At 39.3% G+C, this 17,616-nt stretch overlaps 1 protein-coding gene across 1 annotated transcript in view; it reads right to left on the reverse strand.

Moving 5' to 3' along the window:
- Window positions 1–6,019: 6,019 nt before the first annotated feature.
- Window positions 6,020–17,616, reverse strand: part of LYRM4 (LYR motif containing 4) — a 90,718-nt gene continuing 79,121 nt past the window's right edge. Inside the window, exon 3 of the mRNA XM_074146311.1 lies at window positions 6,020–7,969. Coding sequence (XP_074002412.1) covers window positions 7,907–7,969 — 63 coding nt within the window. The 3' untranslated portion in view covers window positions 6,020–7,906. The remainder of the gene's footprint in view (window positions 7,970–17,616) is intronic.

A 17,616-nucleotide genomic window follows, 5' to 3' on the forward strand; every position in this document is an offset into this window, starting at 1 on the left:
AAAGTACCAATGAAAATGGGTTTGTAAGAATAAAAAAAGCTTTGAAAAAGTTAAAAAACTCACCATTACAACTCTTTTTTTCTCTATAGCAAAACATAATGGGATACTTCTTTGCTTTGCAGCCTGGTTGTGCCCCTACCCTAAAGAGGAGATCAAGCTGTTAGTGTGCCTCAGGATAACCAGGGACATGCCCATCCGTAAGTGGCATTTAGGGCTGTAGCTGAAAATGACTGTTGTCCTGCCAGAGCCACAAGGCAGGTCGCCCTGTAAGTACCTGATGGCTCAGTATGCTCTTGTAACGCATCCCGCGCAGAGCCATCAGGTGAGGAAGCTTTAGTAGCACGGGTGGAAAATAGGCAGGTTCCAGTCGAATTTTGTTCTGGCTCTTCTGCAGCTTTGACTTGTTTTATTCTTATAAAGTGTCTCAAAATTTGGCTTAAATTTTTGGATGAAAAAATAAGTAGATAAGATATTGTCAGAATGCAGAAAATGTTCTGACATGGATGTATGTTCTTCAGCAAGAGTTTGGAAGATTATTTTCTTTTTTAAAACAGAGCATACTGTGAGTTTTCTCAGCTCTACATTTCCTCTGAAGATGTAAAACACTTTAAAGCCCATTGTGAGCACCTTAGAAAAAAATTGCACCTCTATAAAATTCCCTTTACTTGAAAATAAGTCTTGAGATAGCCTGCCTCTTGAGAGAGCTGGTACAAAATCGGAGATAGAAGCAGGGCGCTGTCTGGGGAAAAGATGTGAAGCAGAGAGAGCTTCAGGCTACAGTTCCTGCAGTTTTGCTAACACACGCAATGCTGCTGAAATGCAGCCTGCCCTCCCTCCCTCCCCCCTAAAAGCCCCGTACACAAACCATACCATGAGAATACAGCCAAATATGAAGAGGTGTTTAATTTCTTAAGAAACCATCTAGCTGTTAGAACGGTACCCATCTGCTCGCCGAATAATGGCTTTGAAAATGCGGGCAAACAGGAAGAAGTTCTTACTGTTGTTTTCCGGGTTACACTAAACTCTTGCCAAAATCACGGAAGGTTTTAAGGGAGAATAGTGAACTCTACTATTTCCCTACACAACTTTCTTTTAAAGCTATCGTGCATTATAGGATTACAGGATATTACATGGAATAAGCTGATACGAATTAGCCTTTCGTCAGCTGGTTGTGTCAATGAAACGGCGTGCTCTTAAGCTGCTATGCGATGCTAACAGCAGTCAGATTGATTCTTCATTTAAATATGGTGTAATATTTGGGGCTTCTGGAGCCTATTTCTTATTCTGTGTTTTGTTTATTAATTGCTTCAGAGAAGAAGGAAACTTTGCCAAGAAAAGGGAGGGAGGGATCTCTCCTTAAGCGGAATTTAAAGGAGTATCCACATTCTGATGGCTGTGTCTGGGCAGAGGCGCAGAGCTGGTGCCTCGGAGAGTCCCGTCTGGTCACCCTTATTGATAGAGGGCTAGAAGTGCTCTCTGGTACGCTGTAAACTATGGGCAATGGGTGGAAAACATCCACATCACAAAATGTGACATTTATCTGTTCTCTTCAGATGTGTGATCTGAAATTCAAAACACTGGAAAGTATTTGCTGGGACTAAACAGTAAAATGCTTTTCAGTGCTTCAGAAAATTGGTGCCAATCTAAAATCATGCAAATTGTGAGAATTAAAGCACAACATTTTTGTGTTTTTGTAACAGGTAAAGTGTTTTTATTTATTATTAAGAATTACTTTTTGTGAAAGGGGGAACCTCTCAGACGAGAATCAAACATACTCACTTTTTAATAAATAGTACATTTTGGTACTTTTACAATGTTATAGAAACATAATTTCCAAAGCAGGTTTCAAACACTGCCTACACACACAGTTCTCTGCATTTTCATAGATGAGGTTACTGGGGGCTACAGAAATGCAAAGCCTCAGCAAAGATTACATTGGGCAGCAGTGTAAAAATCAGAACTGGGCCATGTGTGTACCCCATCAGCAAAGCACAGGGCTGCTGCTCGTGGTCGTTGGCTGAGATACATGGCACAATTGCAATTTTATTCTCAAAGAAATGTATTAAAAATGAAGTAGTTCTAATTCCATTAAATCAGAAGGCCCAACAGAATAAAATGTTAATTGAAGCACTCTTCTCGTTTGGTTGCATTACTGTTACTGTAGTATTTTATAAAGATTCAGAGCATAACTTTTGGAGGATGTGCTCATAAACACCCTCCCTCCTATAACTTAAGAAAACAAAAAAAAGATAAAAGATTTGTTAGCGCTCTCAGAAAAATTCGAGCTCCAAAGATGTTCATTTTATGCAGATTTCATTCCCCCCCCTCCCCATGGATTAAGGGCTTAGGGGAGAAATAGCTGCCAAATGGTTTTATAGGCGTATATAAAACCAAAAAGTTTAATATATTTGAAACTCCATAGCGAGTTATTGTGAAGGACATCAAAGTTAAATCTTCCTTAAGCAATTTTTTGCCACTTATGCTTACATTTAAATTCAGATGTAAATGATTCAGAAAAGGACTGTGAAACTAAATTTACTTTGGTGTCATGAAGAACTGCAAACTTGCATGCAAACTACTTCTGTTTTATTTAAAGCTGAGGCCTTCAGTCAGTACTTGAAAAGCCTGGCTTCTGCTCCCATTGGCTGCTCTGGGATTTGGATCCAGCCCAAAGTACTGCGGGAAGGTAGGGGAAGTGATCTAGGTTTAATTGTCTATTCTATTCAGAGTCTTGTGTTATGGGGTTAGGATAACATGGCACTTTGATGAATGTTCATCTGTCAAGAGTTCAAAATCTGCTGTCTATGCGTGGCAGTAATTAAATCACCTTAATTGTTTTTCATTATTCTTTTTTTAAGAGAGGGAAAATTACTTGTCTTGGATTAGCATATTGCCAAAGACTGGTATAAATATTTATGGGGTGCATTCTTTGAGTAGAAAGCTTGTACATTCTTCACAGGTCTCCATAGTTCTCTGACTCTGAACACAGAACAGTAGTCATTTAAATGCACTACTTACCATCACTTCCCCCTCCTGTAAAGCTTCAGTAGGTATTGGGCTTCACAGTAAAAAAGGTAAGTAGTTTAGAAAGAAGCATCTCTTGCAACACATTGATGACATTTAATTTCCTGTGCAAGCTGCAGAATCCTTTGAAGGTGCATATGTTTGTGAAATAGGTTTGAGAGTTCCGATTTTTTCCTCTTACAGTTGTAGAAAATACACAGCGTTGGAAGAATTACTGGCTTCTCTCTCTTTTTTCCTGCTTATACATTAAGGGCTTGTGGACTATTCTTATATTCTAAAATACTGAAAAAAGTAAGAATGTAAACTCTCAGTAAAAGAGCTACACACCTTCCTTCTTTTTTTATAAAGGTCATTGAGCAAAATATTCCTAAGAGTATGAAATAATTATGCCTGTGTTAAGAACCGTGGAACAAAGCGAACAGTATACCCCTGACTTGAATAATGCCAGGATTTCACTGTAGATCATGATGGAAAACTCAGGAAAACAGTCAGCGCACAGCTCTTTCATGACTCTGTTTATGTGTACGTATGGTCCTTGCTGGACACCGGGAGAGATGCATTTATGTTGCATTGTTGGAAGTTGAGGGACTGGTGCTTCTCCATAAAATTACTCTTCTGCCTGCTGATGTTAGACGGTGAAAGTAATGCTTTTAATGCCTGGAAACTTGGTGAAGTTTTATATAGAAATACCTTTCTAGAAATGGGAGTAGTAAGTTAAAATCCTTTTTGGCCTATTTCAGCATTGTATGTAAAGAGTTCACTGTGAAGTGTTCACATTCTACTTCTCTTGGGTTGCTTTCCTCCAGGACAGCTGTACCTCTGACATATCTGGGCATTTTGAAACTGAGCTTTCAATTGCAATAAAATCTCCTGAGAAGTTGTAACACACAACAGAAATGCCTGCCCTTTGAACAATATTAAACAAATTGGTTTTTTTTAATTTTTATTTCAGAGAGCTTATTCCAAGTTTATACTGTGAAAGTCATGACAAACTTTAGTATATGTAAACATTCAAATTTTGGTGCATACTGCTGAGGTTAATGGTTTGCTGAAACGTTGAGATCAGGATCAGACAAGCATTTTTAATATAATCCAAAAGCCCGCTTGTTTTGCTAAGACATTGCAGCTCTAGTAAAGATATTTATTGAGCTCCTTTCTGTTCTAAGGAAAAGGATATACTTTTTATAATGGTGGACATTGTACATAAGTCATGAGATCACTCCTTTTGTGTTTTAACTATTCCTGTTGTTTACACTGCTTTGACAAAATCCAACAAAGCTGCTGTCAATGTGCCAAGAGAGAGATTTAATGAGTATTGCAACGTAAACGGAACTGGTGAAGCACAGAAGGTGCAGCTGTAAGAGCACAGCAGCTCTGAGGCTGGACCACGGTGCCAGCTCTCCGGGATGCTGTCTCCATTAGGGACGAGGACCACGTGCCTCGCCAAGAGTTAAGAACAGGGCAAGTGGGTACAAACATAATCCTAAAGGCATCCCAGCCTACAAATATTATTTCTGCGCTGGGCTTCCTAAGCTAGATGTGGTTTCTAAGTATTTTCCTTCTGTAGTTTGTAGGATTTTGATGATAAAGCATTTGGTAAGCTATGTTTTTATACAGAACTGGGTATGTTAATTTACTTAAAATGCACAATAGGCAAGGAAAAAATAGTATTTCTAGGTATCTTCCAATCACGTACAACTGATACGCACATAAATAACAGTAATGGAGGGTGCACTCACATGTGTGTTAGTGAGGAAAGGAAACACATAGATCTGTCCGAAAGAGGGAGGGAACGGACATATAAAATGCAGTGATTTTAGTAAAGGCTAATACCTTTGCTAGCTTTGTACTTTTGTTAACAAGTTAGATAGTGTTACACAGGCTTTTGGTCCTTAGCAGCAGAAGTTTTCTTATGTTACTTCTAATAAGTAATGTATAAGTACTGTATGGTAAGCTGATGGTTAATTTGCCATAAGAACTGATTTTTCTTTGACTGAGAAAGTGAGCTGTCTTAACCTCTGCTCTATGGATTGGGGAGAGAGAGAAACCAAGAGCCTGATTTTTTTTTTTTTTTTTTTTTTTTTTGTAGTTTTCTTGATGAGTCCTCTCTGTAGAATGTATCATGAAGGCTGCTACTGCTCCTTTGCAGGTATAAATAGCTAAAGGAGAGATAATTTGAGTGGTAACCTTGAGACAAAAAGTAGGAGCACAAGGCTTGAATTAGGAGTGCAGTAGTGTACCTATCACCAAAACTTAACAACAGAATTTTCAGGCATTAATGGAGAAGTAATCTCCTTCATACTTCTGAGGGAATTAATAAGAAATTTCACATTCCTATGACTGCATACCTGTATGACAGCATGTACCATCTACAGCTGTATTCTTGGTGCAAACTGAACAATAAAGAAAACTTCACTGGAAAGGTACTGGTATTTTGTAAGAAATGATTGCATATTTAAAGGGCCTCCATTTGAAAACAAACATTGTTTTGTAAACATGCTGAAAACTTTGATTTAAATAGTAAAAATGTTACTGATGGAGTTGTCCCTCTTTATAAATTAGGGCTACACTATTTATAAGGAAGTTTATTTTGTTTTGTAGCATACATTTGCAGATCTTGAATTGGTATGCAGTGCTTGTTCCAGTAATTAAGCCGTTTTAAACAAAGATTTATGTTTTAAATCTTTGCATGCACTGTTTTAAGGACCAAGTCCCTTAGAGCGTAAAACTGGGAGCCCTTCCAAGCCTGGGTCCTCTAAAAGTGTAAGATTGTAACAGTTCTTTGAGTTTACTGGAAGCTTAAATAGTAATTAAACCGTTCTTTTCCTTCACTTTCACTGTTAACTTAAGTGCACTTAATTATCCAGTTGTGAATGTGGAGACTTAAAATACAGAATCTAATGTATTTTACCTATTAGAACAATTACAATCCATTTTAATAAAATGGCCACTAAAAGCAATTTACACTGCAATACTTACACACCTAACGCGAGGACAATTATTACTGTATTTGCTTTTTATTTGAAAGTGAGAATGGAGGCTACATTTGTAGTTTCAGGTAGTTACAGTAGCTTATTCTGTACACTATATTGTTAATAGAATGCATTGCTACATACTTCAATCTAACTGTACAAAATTATAACATACACTTTAAATGGTAGCGAGAAATGGGAGTTTGTTCTAAATCTATCCTCTGCTTTAATTACGTTATCACACAGCATGAAAAAAGCAAAACAATAGAAGTTCTAAACAAAGATGAATTTTGAGAAGCATAAAAAGTAAGGGGAGGTTCTCAAAGGCCAGTGTCATGGAACTAGTCTTGAGTTTCTGTTTCTCTTCTTAATAAAACCCACAATCCCCTGAAAAAAAAGGAAGCTTTTTTTCTGAATGCCATTAAAAAAGCTTTGCACAGCTTAATTTTTCTGCAATTTCTAATAGAAAACAAATTCAAGCATAGCAATGACTTGAACAGAACCTGATCAAAATTTCTGCATTTATGCTTGTCTTTTTTTTAAAACATATTGTCTTAAAAATGTTGATTATTCTACAGATTTAATAGTAAGCAATAAAGACCTATACTGTGTTCCACTTTGCTAGGCAAAGCTTGCTGCCAATTTGTGACTTACAGCACTTGAGTTACTGTCACAGTTAGGTTCTTTTTCTCCTGCAAATTTCAAGAGCTTTGTGAAACCTTGCATAAAGTGATGTGGTGCCTTCTGCTAATAGCTGCACCTCAACAAATTTAGAAAAGGACTCAGTGGTGAAAATATATTTTAAAGCTCCCAAGCCTCGGTGATGCAAGACTTACATTCATAGAATGGTTTGGGTTGGAAGGGACCTTAAAGATCATCTATTTCTAACCCCCTGCCACGGGCAGGGACACCTCCCACTAGACCAGGTTGCTCAAAGCCCCATCCAGCCTGGCTTTGAACACTTCCAGGGGTGGGGCATCCACAACTTCTCTGGGCAACCTGTTCCAGTGCCTCACCACCCCCACAGTAAAGAATTTCCTCGTAATGTCTAATCTAAATTTCCCCTCTTTCAGTTTAAAACCATTACACCTCGTCCTATCACTCCACTCCCTGACAAAGAGTCCCTTCCCATCTCTCCTGTAGGCCCCCTTCAGGTACTGGAAGGCTGCTACAAGGTCTCCCTGGAGCCTTCTCTTCTCCAGGCTGAACAACCCCAACTCTCTCAGCCTGTCTTCATAGGAGAGGTGCTCCAGCCCTCTGATCTGTTCATTGTTAAAAGGAGGATAAGGCTGGTTATTAACTCTTGGAAACTAAAGAAAGAACCAGTGAAATTTTTATGTCACCTCCTGAAATGTCAAGGGATGCTCTTTAAAGAAATCACACAATGCAGCTTGTGATATTTGTAAGTATCAAAGTTCAGGAGATGAAAACTCTGTTCATCTCTGGTTTAAATATTTAAAATGAACTATGTATTTAGTAATTTAATTCAGAAGCTGTATATTAATAAATGAAACAGTCTCAATAAGAACTTAATAACTGGGTGAGGGGTTTTAAATCTAACACATCTTTTGTGCTCAGTGAGAGAAAAGGTCGGCAGCAGAATAATGTATCTGGTAGTTTAATGAAGTTTTATTGTCAAAGTAGGGCAGGAACTATTTCATCACATGAGACATACAAGCAAACAGATTTAAAGACTACCTTACATGCAATTATAAATCACAGCTATATATTTTAGAACATGTGAACCATTAGAAAATAGTACTTTGGTTGCCAAAAACTGAGTCTCTCAGGCATTTCTTCTGCTGAACAGAAAAGCTCAGACATGTGCAGTGAGTTTATGCATCTGTATGTGGCACTGTAGGATGCTGAAGATGGTCCAGTGTTGCTTCAGGATCAGAGTCTTCTCATAGCTATGTGTTTCCTGGACTCTCAATAACCAATTTCTGCGTGGAATACAGCTGGCCAATAGTAACCTGAAATAAAATCAAAATATCAGAAATCCAAAACCGGAAAGTAAACAGGTTATAATTTTAGCTTCACAAGAGAGACTAAAAACAAACCAAGAAGTGAGTAGCCCATATATTAAGGTTTTTCATAATGACATTTTTCTTTCCATAAGCATTTTTTTTTGTAAATAATACTGCTATCAGCCTTAAGAAAACCTTAAGAAAACATAATGGATACATAAAATATCTGCATATATAAAATCTTGAAACAATGACATTGAGGAATACTGTACGAAGGCTCATATTAAAAGTTAACATTAGAACTACAGAGGGAAAATATAACTACAGAGGGAAAAGCAAACAGGCTGTACGTTTAGAAAAATGATAGATGAATATAATGAAAAATAAAAAGATGCATATAGTCAGCAGATATTTCTTATTATGCTTTTTGTGTGGACAGCCTAGATAAAAATCGCATGGCATGGTATTTTTTTCCCGTTCCTCTGGAACCCTAATTTAATTTGTCTTACAAATGGTGAAAACAGTTATACATTTATTTCAGCAGTAACATTTTACACACACTGGAGCTGACCTCTTGTTTATGAGAAGGTGTTCACACCTCATATATTTGTGCTTTCTAGTGCAATGAGGAAATTAAAAGTGACAAAAATGCAACACTGATGCTTTGATTCCTCTTGTTTAGTACTTTATAGTCCATATTGTAGCATTGGTAAATTGTAGTCAGTTTGCAGTTGGTGATACACGCAGCTCTTTGCTTAACAGTTGAGATGTGGAAGGAAGACATTTCATGCAAGTCTGCTAATATAAATAGGAGAAGACAACACTTATTTTAAAAGTATGAGTTTTGGAGTCTAATTTTTAATATATATTACGCCCTTTCTCACCCTACTTTTTGCCCAAGGCCTGGGTACACAGTAGCTCTGTGTCTTTTTCACCAAAAAAAAAAAAAAAAAGTTCATATATTTAATTATGGAATTAGGACAAAAAAGGCTAGATGCTTAATTACACTAAGCACAATATATTTAGTAGAATTTAATAGTGCACAAACTAAGCCTGACAGCAAGTTAGGCTCTCAAAGTAGTTAAAAATTAGAGAAAGAAATGTTTCAGTATTTTTCATTTGCCATTTTTGAGGGGAAAAATCCTGGCAGCTCTTAAATAAAAATTTCTCATCTATGCCCACACTCACATAAAATGTAAATAACATTGCCTTTTAGGAAATGAACTATTTCATCTTGATAAACAGCCTTGTCTGAAACTTGTAACGCATTGATTTTAATCCTGAAATATTTATTACAAGGGAGAATTTATGAGCCATTCTTAAAGGAACAGAAGTTCTCCTTGCCAGCAAATAGTCCCTCTTTAGGCACTCTGAACTAAGTCGGTAACAGCATATGAACAACTCTGATCACTTCTGAAATTACTTATGAAGTATGTTTGCATACAGAATATTTAAAACAAAGGCCATACACAACTGTGGCATGTGTTACCAACAGAACTTTTAAGCTGTCAACAAGTGTTACTTATCAAAGAGAACTCGCTGCTCTGGGTTATGTGGCAGGCTGTGCACTTTAGTTGCTGCCTTACCACAAACCATGCTGTAGTACTTAATTTTTGTATACTGTGTTTTGGAGCCCAAAGAATCTTTAATCCTTTCCCACACAGTAGAGCAAATTTAATGGGAGGCTCAGAGGGATTACAAAAATGCTGAAACCTGAATTGCATTTTTTTTTCTCCGCCAACTGGGGAGATAGATGAGGCTGAGTACGTGACTTCTCAGTCAATCATATTCAGCCGGGGCAGATGGGTTTGTAGGAGAAAGGTACAAGCTGTTGTTTGCTGTCCCTGTGCTGAGAGGTGATATTATCTACTGCCGTACCTCTTGACTCGAACGCAGTAAAGTCATAGATGTGTGTGTTGAGCTGCTTCCTTAGTAAACCACAGGCGTGCATGCATTTCGGGGAGGACAGAGCCACCAGTGCTGTGCTGTCTGCCTTCGCTGGGCTGCTGCAGCTTGCCTGCTCTGGTGCCTCCCTTCCAGAAGCCATGCCATGACATTTTAAGCTGAACTTTGAAACTTAAGGATTTTTTTTAAACCGCTAGCCTTGAATTTCTGACATTATGATCAAGCCTTTCCCATGCACTTCAGACAAAACAAATAGACCTTCCGTTTATAGCTGCTGAAAAATTCACATCTATAAACATCTACTGCCTCAGCAGAAAGACTGCACCGGTGTTTACACACTGACACTCATTAACCCTCTGAATCAAACCCGTGTTCTTACCATGTCCTCGCCACTTAGGCAGCAAGCATCAATGTGGATCATTCTCCCAAATTAAAGACTGAAGTGGCTCTCTGTTGTGTTCTTTTTTCATCACGTGTGTTTGCAGCTTATATACCACATGCAATTTACTCTTCCGGTAGGTGGCTGGCAGCCAGTGCAGAGGTCAGTGTCAGGCTATTTTCATTAATCACAGGAAGCTTTTGTGGAAAAAGGCTCTACCATTTGCTCAGCAACTCTGTCACCCAGAATTTTATTTAGCTCTCTAAGATAACGCATTGCAATTAAATTCTGCAGGAAAGACTGTACAATAAAGAACCACTTTGACATCAGGAGAAGAGAATCATTAGAAGTATAAAGGCTACTTTTCAGATCTTAGTGAATTACTGATGTTTAAATACCGCCTGCAAAATTATGTACTTTAAAAATAAGTCTCACAAGTTCAGCCCTCAAAACCTCACAACTTGTCCTTGTTCAAAGATTTAGTACAATTCAATATGGTCAGCTTTTTCTTATGAATCTGCCTTCCATCTGAACTCAGGACAAGATTTAGAGTTTCAGAATTTATCAGCAGATGTGAGTCAGTCAACTCAAGTGGGCAAAAAGAAATTATTGAACAGTAAGCACCGGTTCATCTTGTAATCCAACTATTCTCTCATTATTAGGTGGTTGTGTGTTCACTTGGAAACAACTTCCCCTTGCTCGTGGCTGGCAGCAGTGATCACGGGGAGAAGCTACTTCATGAAATCTTTCACAGCTATTGGGAAAAAAGTCAGTAAGAGAGATTTTTCCCTAGATAACACAATCTCAGAGGTGTGTTATGAACAGGTGTAGTAAGAATTAAACAGTAGAATTAAATATTGAAAAAAACCCACCAAACCCAATGTCCTGAGGACATTAGAAAAACATGCTATCACCTTAAAAATTCAACAAATCCAGTTAAATCGCCAGCTCTGAACTCTGCCCCTTCAAATGGTCTATGGCTGGCCAGTGCCTGACTCTCAAGGACCCCTGTGGCTGGTGAGCAGGTTATGTGTAGCTTCCATGCCAATCTATGCGATAGATAAAACTGCAATGGGACAGTGGTGAACTGGGAGGTAGCCTGAATCGTAGGAGCTGCCTTCCTATCAGACACAGCCAGTGGAGCAGATCCTGCAGACCCGTTGCCACCCCTTGCAAAATAATGCTACTATCAAAATACTCATCTTCTTCAGGTTTTGAAGGTACATGGCATGTCTTGTGGTTCTTACCCATATGAAGTTTTTACTTTGCGGCTCAGAGTTGAGGGAGAAGTGACTGCTCCTATTTCTGCAGGGCTGAAAATAAGGTGACTGGCTTTTAAAAATTTTTCTAATTTGTCTCAGTCACTTTAGAGTGCATGGTTCTGCTCTGAAAAGTATGATAGCATCTTTCCGTGACAGCTCTGTATATATATCTGTCCACTATAATAACATTTTTCCCTCCTTGGTTGTGTTGGCTCTGCAGCGTAAAGGTGACCAGGCATCTCTTTTTCCCCCCATGTATTTTACAAAATTGTAATTGCGTGGTGAATAAACGGTGAGCTCTAACAAATCCTGCCGAGCCCTGATGAAGATACTTTTTCTCACTGTCACCGAACTACTCATCATTATCTTCCTGACAAACCTGACAATCTCTGAACTACTAGCTACCTGCTTGGGTGAGGTCTCACTGACAAATTTCACTGTGAATGCCCTAAATTTACTGAGGTAAGTAGCTAGGTGGCAGACCTGAGGAAAGGTGATGTCCAAAAAGAATCAACAGAATTGTTTTGGTTGGAAAAGACCTTTAAGATCATCAAGTCCAACCATTAACCTAGCACTGCTAAGTCCACCACTAAACCACATCCTCAAGCACCACATCTACATCTTGTAAATACCTCCAGGGATGGTGACTCAACCACTTCCCAAGGAAGCATGTTCCAGTACTTGACAACCCTTTTGGTAAAGAATTTTTTTCCTAATATTGAATCTAAACCTCCCCTGGCACAACTTGAAGCCATTTCCTCTTGTCCTATCGCTTGTTACTTGGGAAAAGAGACCAACTCATGCCTCTCTACAGCCTCCTTTCAGATAGTTGTAGAGAGCTAAAGTCTCCCTTGAGCCTTCTTTTCTCCAGACTAAACAACCCCAGTTCCCTCAGCCCCTCCTCATAAGACTTGTTCTCTAGACCCCTCACCAGCTTCGTTATCCTTCTCTGGACACATTCAGCACCTCAATGTCTTTCTTGTAGTGAGGGGACCAAAACTGAACACAGTACTTGAGGTGAGGCCTCACCAGTGTGTACACTGGTGTCTTGCACACCAGGTAAAAGACCCCACTGTGGGACAACACCAATGCCAAGTAGAGGGGGACGATCACTTCCCTGGTCCTGCTGGCCACACTATTTCTGATACAACCCGGGATGCTGTTGGCCTTCTTGGCCACCTGGGCACACTGCTGGCTCATATTCAGCTGTCTGTTAACCAACACCCCCAGGCCCTTTTCTGCCGGGCAACTTTCTAGCCACCCTTCCCCAAGCCTGTAGTGATGCATGGGGTTGTTGTGACCCAAGTGCAGGAACCGGCACTTGGCCTTGATGAATCTCATACCACTGGCCTTGGCCCATTGATCCAGCCTGTCCAGATCCCTCTGTAGAGCCTTCCTACCCTCAAGCAGATCAACACTCCTGCCCAACTTGGTGTCATCTGCAAACTTACTAAGGGTGCGCTCGATCCCCTCTTCCAGGTCGTTGATGAAGATATCAAAGAGAACAGGACCCGGTTCAGCCTATCAGAAGCAGGACAACATAATTATTTAATGCTCTTATTAATTTATTCTGTAAGTCTCCCTGAAGAGATACTCTTCAGTGAAAAGAGCAGAGAATTGTATCCAATCCAGCAATGGTTAACACATAAAATACTGTAAGTATATACGCTCACATGTGTTTGTATATGATGATCCACAATAGCAAGGGATTCTTCTTTTTAAATGCTGACTATTTCTCAGTTAAGAGAGCTGCCTCTATTTAAAATTACACAAACATGCGACTAGCCTTATAGACAGACATGGCTTTTGCTCCAAAGAGCTATACACTCAATACAGCTTGAAATAACAAGGATCCTCAGCAGAGAAAGAAAACAATTGGAAAGCCACGTGGATAAGATCACGTGCTCCTTCAGTAAAGGCATGCCGTTCCACTTCTCTCATTTCCTTCAAGCCCCTCAGCCTATAGGAAAAACAAGCCTGACAAGGAAAATGCCATCTTAAAGGTATGCAGGGCCCAACAGCAGATGGCACAGGCAGCTGCCTGCTGCAAAGGGGAAGAGGCATCCCTCTCTTGCTGCAAAGGTAAGCTTACAGAGATGACAGACAGTGGGTCACGGGAAAGCAAGCAGTGACTGATTATGAGCTTAAACAGCCAGGTAAAGGTTTGATATGACACGCATCCAAGGAAGAAGCAGATCTGCAGAGACAACTCTCTGACCCTGTGGGATCTTTGCATGTTTTCAGCATCCTGGTGATCTCCAGGCTCCTACCTCTTCTCTCTTCCTAATTGTTACCTGCTAACATTTTTCAGCATCTTGCCTTTTCTCTTTTGTTTACTTATAAGATCTCTATACCCACAGAGCAGCTCGAACTCTTCAGAAAGCCAAACACAGAAGAAGCTGGTCTTCTAAAGAGTCAGTCCCATGTCGGTAAAGGGAAGAAACTTAATAGAGGCTGATCTCAATGTAGCATGCAGAAGAGAGAAATCACTCAGGATGCTGAGTGTGGCAAGGAAAGGAATACAAAACATTAGTACTTGAAAATAGAGAGACAAAGACCTGGATAATGTTGTGCTGAGTGTGGTATAACAGGTACTCTAGTAATGCTGAGACATTTGGTATGTAAATGCCCAAACCATTCACAGAGGACCCTATGTTTCGTAGCAACTACATAAGCAGAATTCATCAAAGCCAGTGGGAGCGCCTGCCTTACTTTTGTCAGTAGTATAATACAACAGCCACTGTCACAAAACACACATTCTATGTCCAGGAAAATACTGTAATGTTGGTGTATCACAGATAAACTACTCCACAATACATATAAAGACCAAATTGTCATTATAAAAGAAAAATATTTCACTCCTCAGTGTCCTCTTGGATCACTAATTCTGAGAGACTTTTGGAATGAAACACTGAAGAAAACTTAAGTCCTTACAGACAGATATAAACAAATAATAAATATGCTTACTGAGAAGTGTGATAAAGTAATTTCCTAGCACTAATAGCCTTTCATACTGTGAACTACTGCAGAACTAAAATAAGCTGCCACTTTACACCCGACAATAGTCATAATTTAAAGACCACCTTTTACAACATTTGTATTTGAAGTCAGATGCTAGAAATGCAATGTACTGAAAGAATCAACTTTACCCTTACTTGTCATGTATACTGGGGGATGTGGCTGCCAGGAAGAGCTGCAAAACAGTTACATAAGGATGTATGTGGAATGTTTGTACGTTAATGTCTTTCAGAAGATTACTTATCCACCTCTCCCTCCTATCCTTATGCCTCTCCCTCCTGCCCTCCCTTTTTTTTTAATACAGCACATCACCTTCTACATTTATCTTCCCTCCTAGTTCCAGAAAATTTCTGCAAAACCTCAAATTTTTTCCCAAACCACTGGAACATTGAGAAAGTTCCAGAGACAGCAACTGGCACATGGATTGTGTTTTTAATTATGATTCGCCTGTCTAAATCATGATTATCTGAAGCCTTGAGAAGCTTGCATGCTTTGTCGTCACCGTATTTTTAAGTGAACAATACATAAAGTAAGTGCAAGGCATCAAAGTACATGCATTGGGAAAGGCTGAACTTCAGGAGCTAAGACATCTTGAGACAGATGGCAGGTACCAAGGTACTAAGGACTGAAAAGCAAGACTGGCTGGCTCTAGTTCTGGAAAAATGCATCTGAGGGTCTACAAAAGAAACATGCCACAGAACATGTCTGAGCTCACCCAAATCAAAAGTAGTTCAGGGGTGTGCGAGCCCAGCACGATGAGAAGAGCCAAAGTCAATGACTCCTCAATGAATGCTGTCAGTGCAGTGGCACAAGGCAACACAGATTGCTCTAACAAATATGTTTAGCTAGGCAGCATGGAAAACCTTGGTTACCTGTTGCCTTTGAAGCCAGTAGGTATTCTGATCCCAGCTGGGCCTGCGCTTGCTTCCATTCAAAGTTCATACCTGTAGTATCTTACATGGCACAATAGTCACCCGTGCACATTCACTACAATTCCACCTTGATTTTTATAAATGAAGTTTTCACAGTGTCTGCAGTACCGAAGCAGGTGACAGCACATACACCTGCAGTAATAATGAAACAAATAGTAAACAACTATAGGACATCTATTATGCTTCAGGACTCTCCAGTAGGAGCTGAAGGGACATCACTCCTCGCAGGATCCTGCCCAATATGTTACAGAAAGTATATACAGACAGCAGAAGTGCAGAGAGGTTACTCTCAGAGCTCAGATCTAGATTACCTGTTTGAACAAAAGAATTAACTGTAACTAGTAGGAAAACTGCAGCAATTAAGACAGGTTGGCACAATCACCTACTACAGAAGGATGTACCAAATAAGACAAATATTTCTCCTTTCAAGCAGAACATACTTGTGTACATCTGGCAAGGCAATACAGTATTTAACTAAATAAACTTGGATTTGTTCTTTTATTTATTCTGAATCTTATCCAATACACCAAACATAAAGGGAAAAAGTTCAGGTGACTCAGAATTGTAATACTGTTTAACCTCGCGATTTAAATTTTGTTTTGTTAACGGCCTTTGAGCCACAAGAATTTTTTTTTTTTTAAAAGGCATTTTAATCTGCTACTGATGCTGTATTTTGGGAGGTGAAAGACACAGTGACCTGCTGAATTTTTTACATGAATGTATGTGAGCCACAGTTTAATTATTTGGTGGTGATACATTTTCTTCAAGACTCCAGACTGTCCTTAATGAGATTCCTAGTGCTGGTTACAGGATGGTACCAGGCACACCGCATTTTGTAAAACTGCCAGGTGCTTTAATACAATTTCAAAGTAACAAGGCCTTTCAGTGCTTTGGGGAAAAAAAAAAAAGTCAATCCTGTAACATATATACTTTTATATATGTCTTATATACATAAGATAAGACAAAGAGAAACTCCTGATTTCCCCTGTCCTTCAAGAAGGCTAAAACCAAGGATTAAACTTAATTTTATATGACAAAAAACTTACTTTAAGGTTCCAATGCGTCTCTTTCTCTGCACTGACGTTACCCTACACAGACGTGATTACATGCTAAGCATTTCTCTGTGCATATTTAAATTACAGAATTAAATCAGAGCAGAAATAACTAACTGAATTTATCTTTAGAAAATACATCTGTATTTCCAAAGATAAATTTTGTATTGGATGTTTTTAATTCAATCTGTATCTTCACCCCGAAAGGAGCACCTGATCTATGTAACTACTTACATATCAAGTCCCTGTTGCAGTGTTTAGCTGATCTGTAAGTGGATAGGGAAAGGAGTAAGAGCTTTTATTTTTCTGCATTAACGAGACTTCCTTTTTTTGGCAAAATTCTAACAGATTAGTAAACTATAGTCATCTGTTCCTGACAGAGTCACAAAGATAATTTCCTTGTTTATCTGACTTTCTCTGACAGAGGATATCCAAGGATTTCTTTTTTCTTGCTCAGCTGTCATTCTCCATTTAGTATCTCCAAATCCCACTTCTGAAAGTGACCCAAGCTTCAAAGAACTTTTTTTCTTTTTCCCCCCTCTTTTGGAAGAGTTCTAGTGAAAGCTGTACAAAACACACAACATTCTTCTTGTAACACCCTCAGGGGAACATAGGTAGTCCCTTGAACTCTTGGGAAACAAAGGCTTCAGCGTTTGGAATTTCAGCTGGAAAAAAACATTGCCTGGACTATCTACACTCTTCAAAAACCAGAGTAGGGAGCAGATGAGAAGAAAGGACACTGATGTTTTAGTACTGAGAATGGATTAGTTGGATTTCAGTCAAGGTTTGTGAGTGGGTGTTACCACGCGCCATCCCTGTACCATGGGCACCCTGAGGTCAATCCTCTGGTTCAGCTCAGGTTCCAAACCAACACCCCAGTCAAAAAACGTGACTCTAATCTACTTTATTAACAGTCTCCATGGAGCTGTAACCGCAAGCACAACGAACCACTCTGTCCCTCTTGAAGATACTCCAGGCAGGTGAATTTCACTGAATTTTTAGAGTTGGAAGGGACCATAGAGATCATCTAGTCCAACTCCCCTGCTGAAGCAGGATTGCCTAGAGCATGTTAGAGCGTGAAGGTGGGTGGAATTCTGTTTTCCTA

Source organism: Numenius arquata, chromosome 4 (genome assembly GCF_964106895.1).
Source record: "Numenius arquata chromosome 4, bNumArq3.hap1.1, whole genome shotgun sequence".
Lineage (NCBI taxonomy): Eukaryota > Metazoa > Chordata > Aves > Charadriiformes > Scolopacidae > Numenius > Numenius arquata.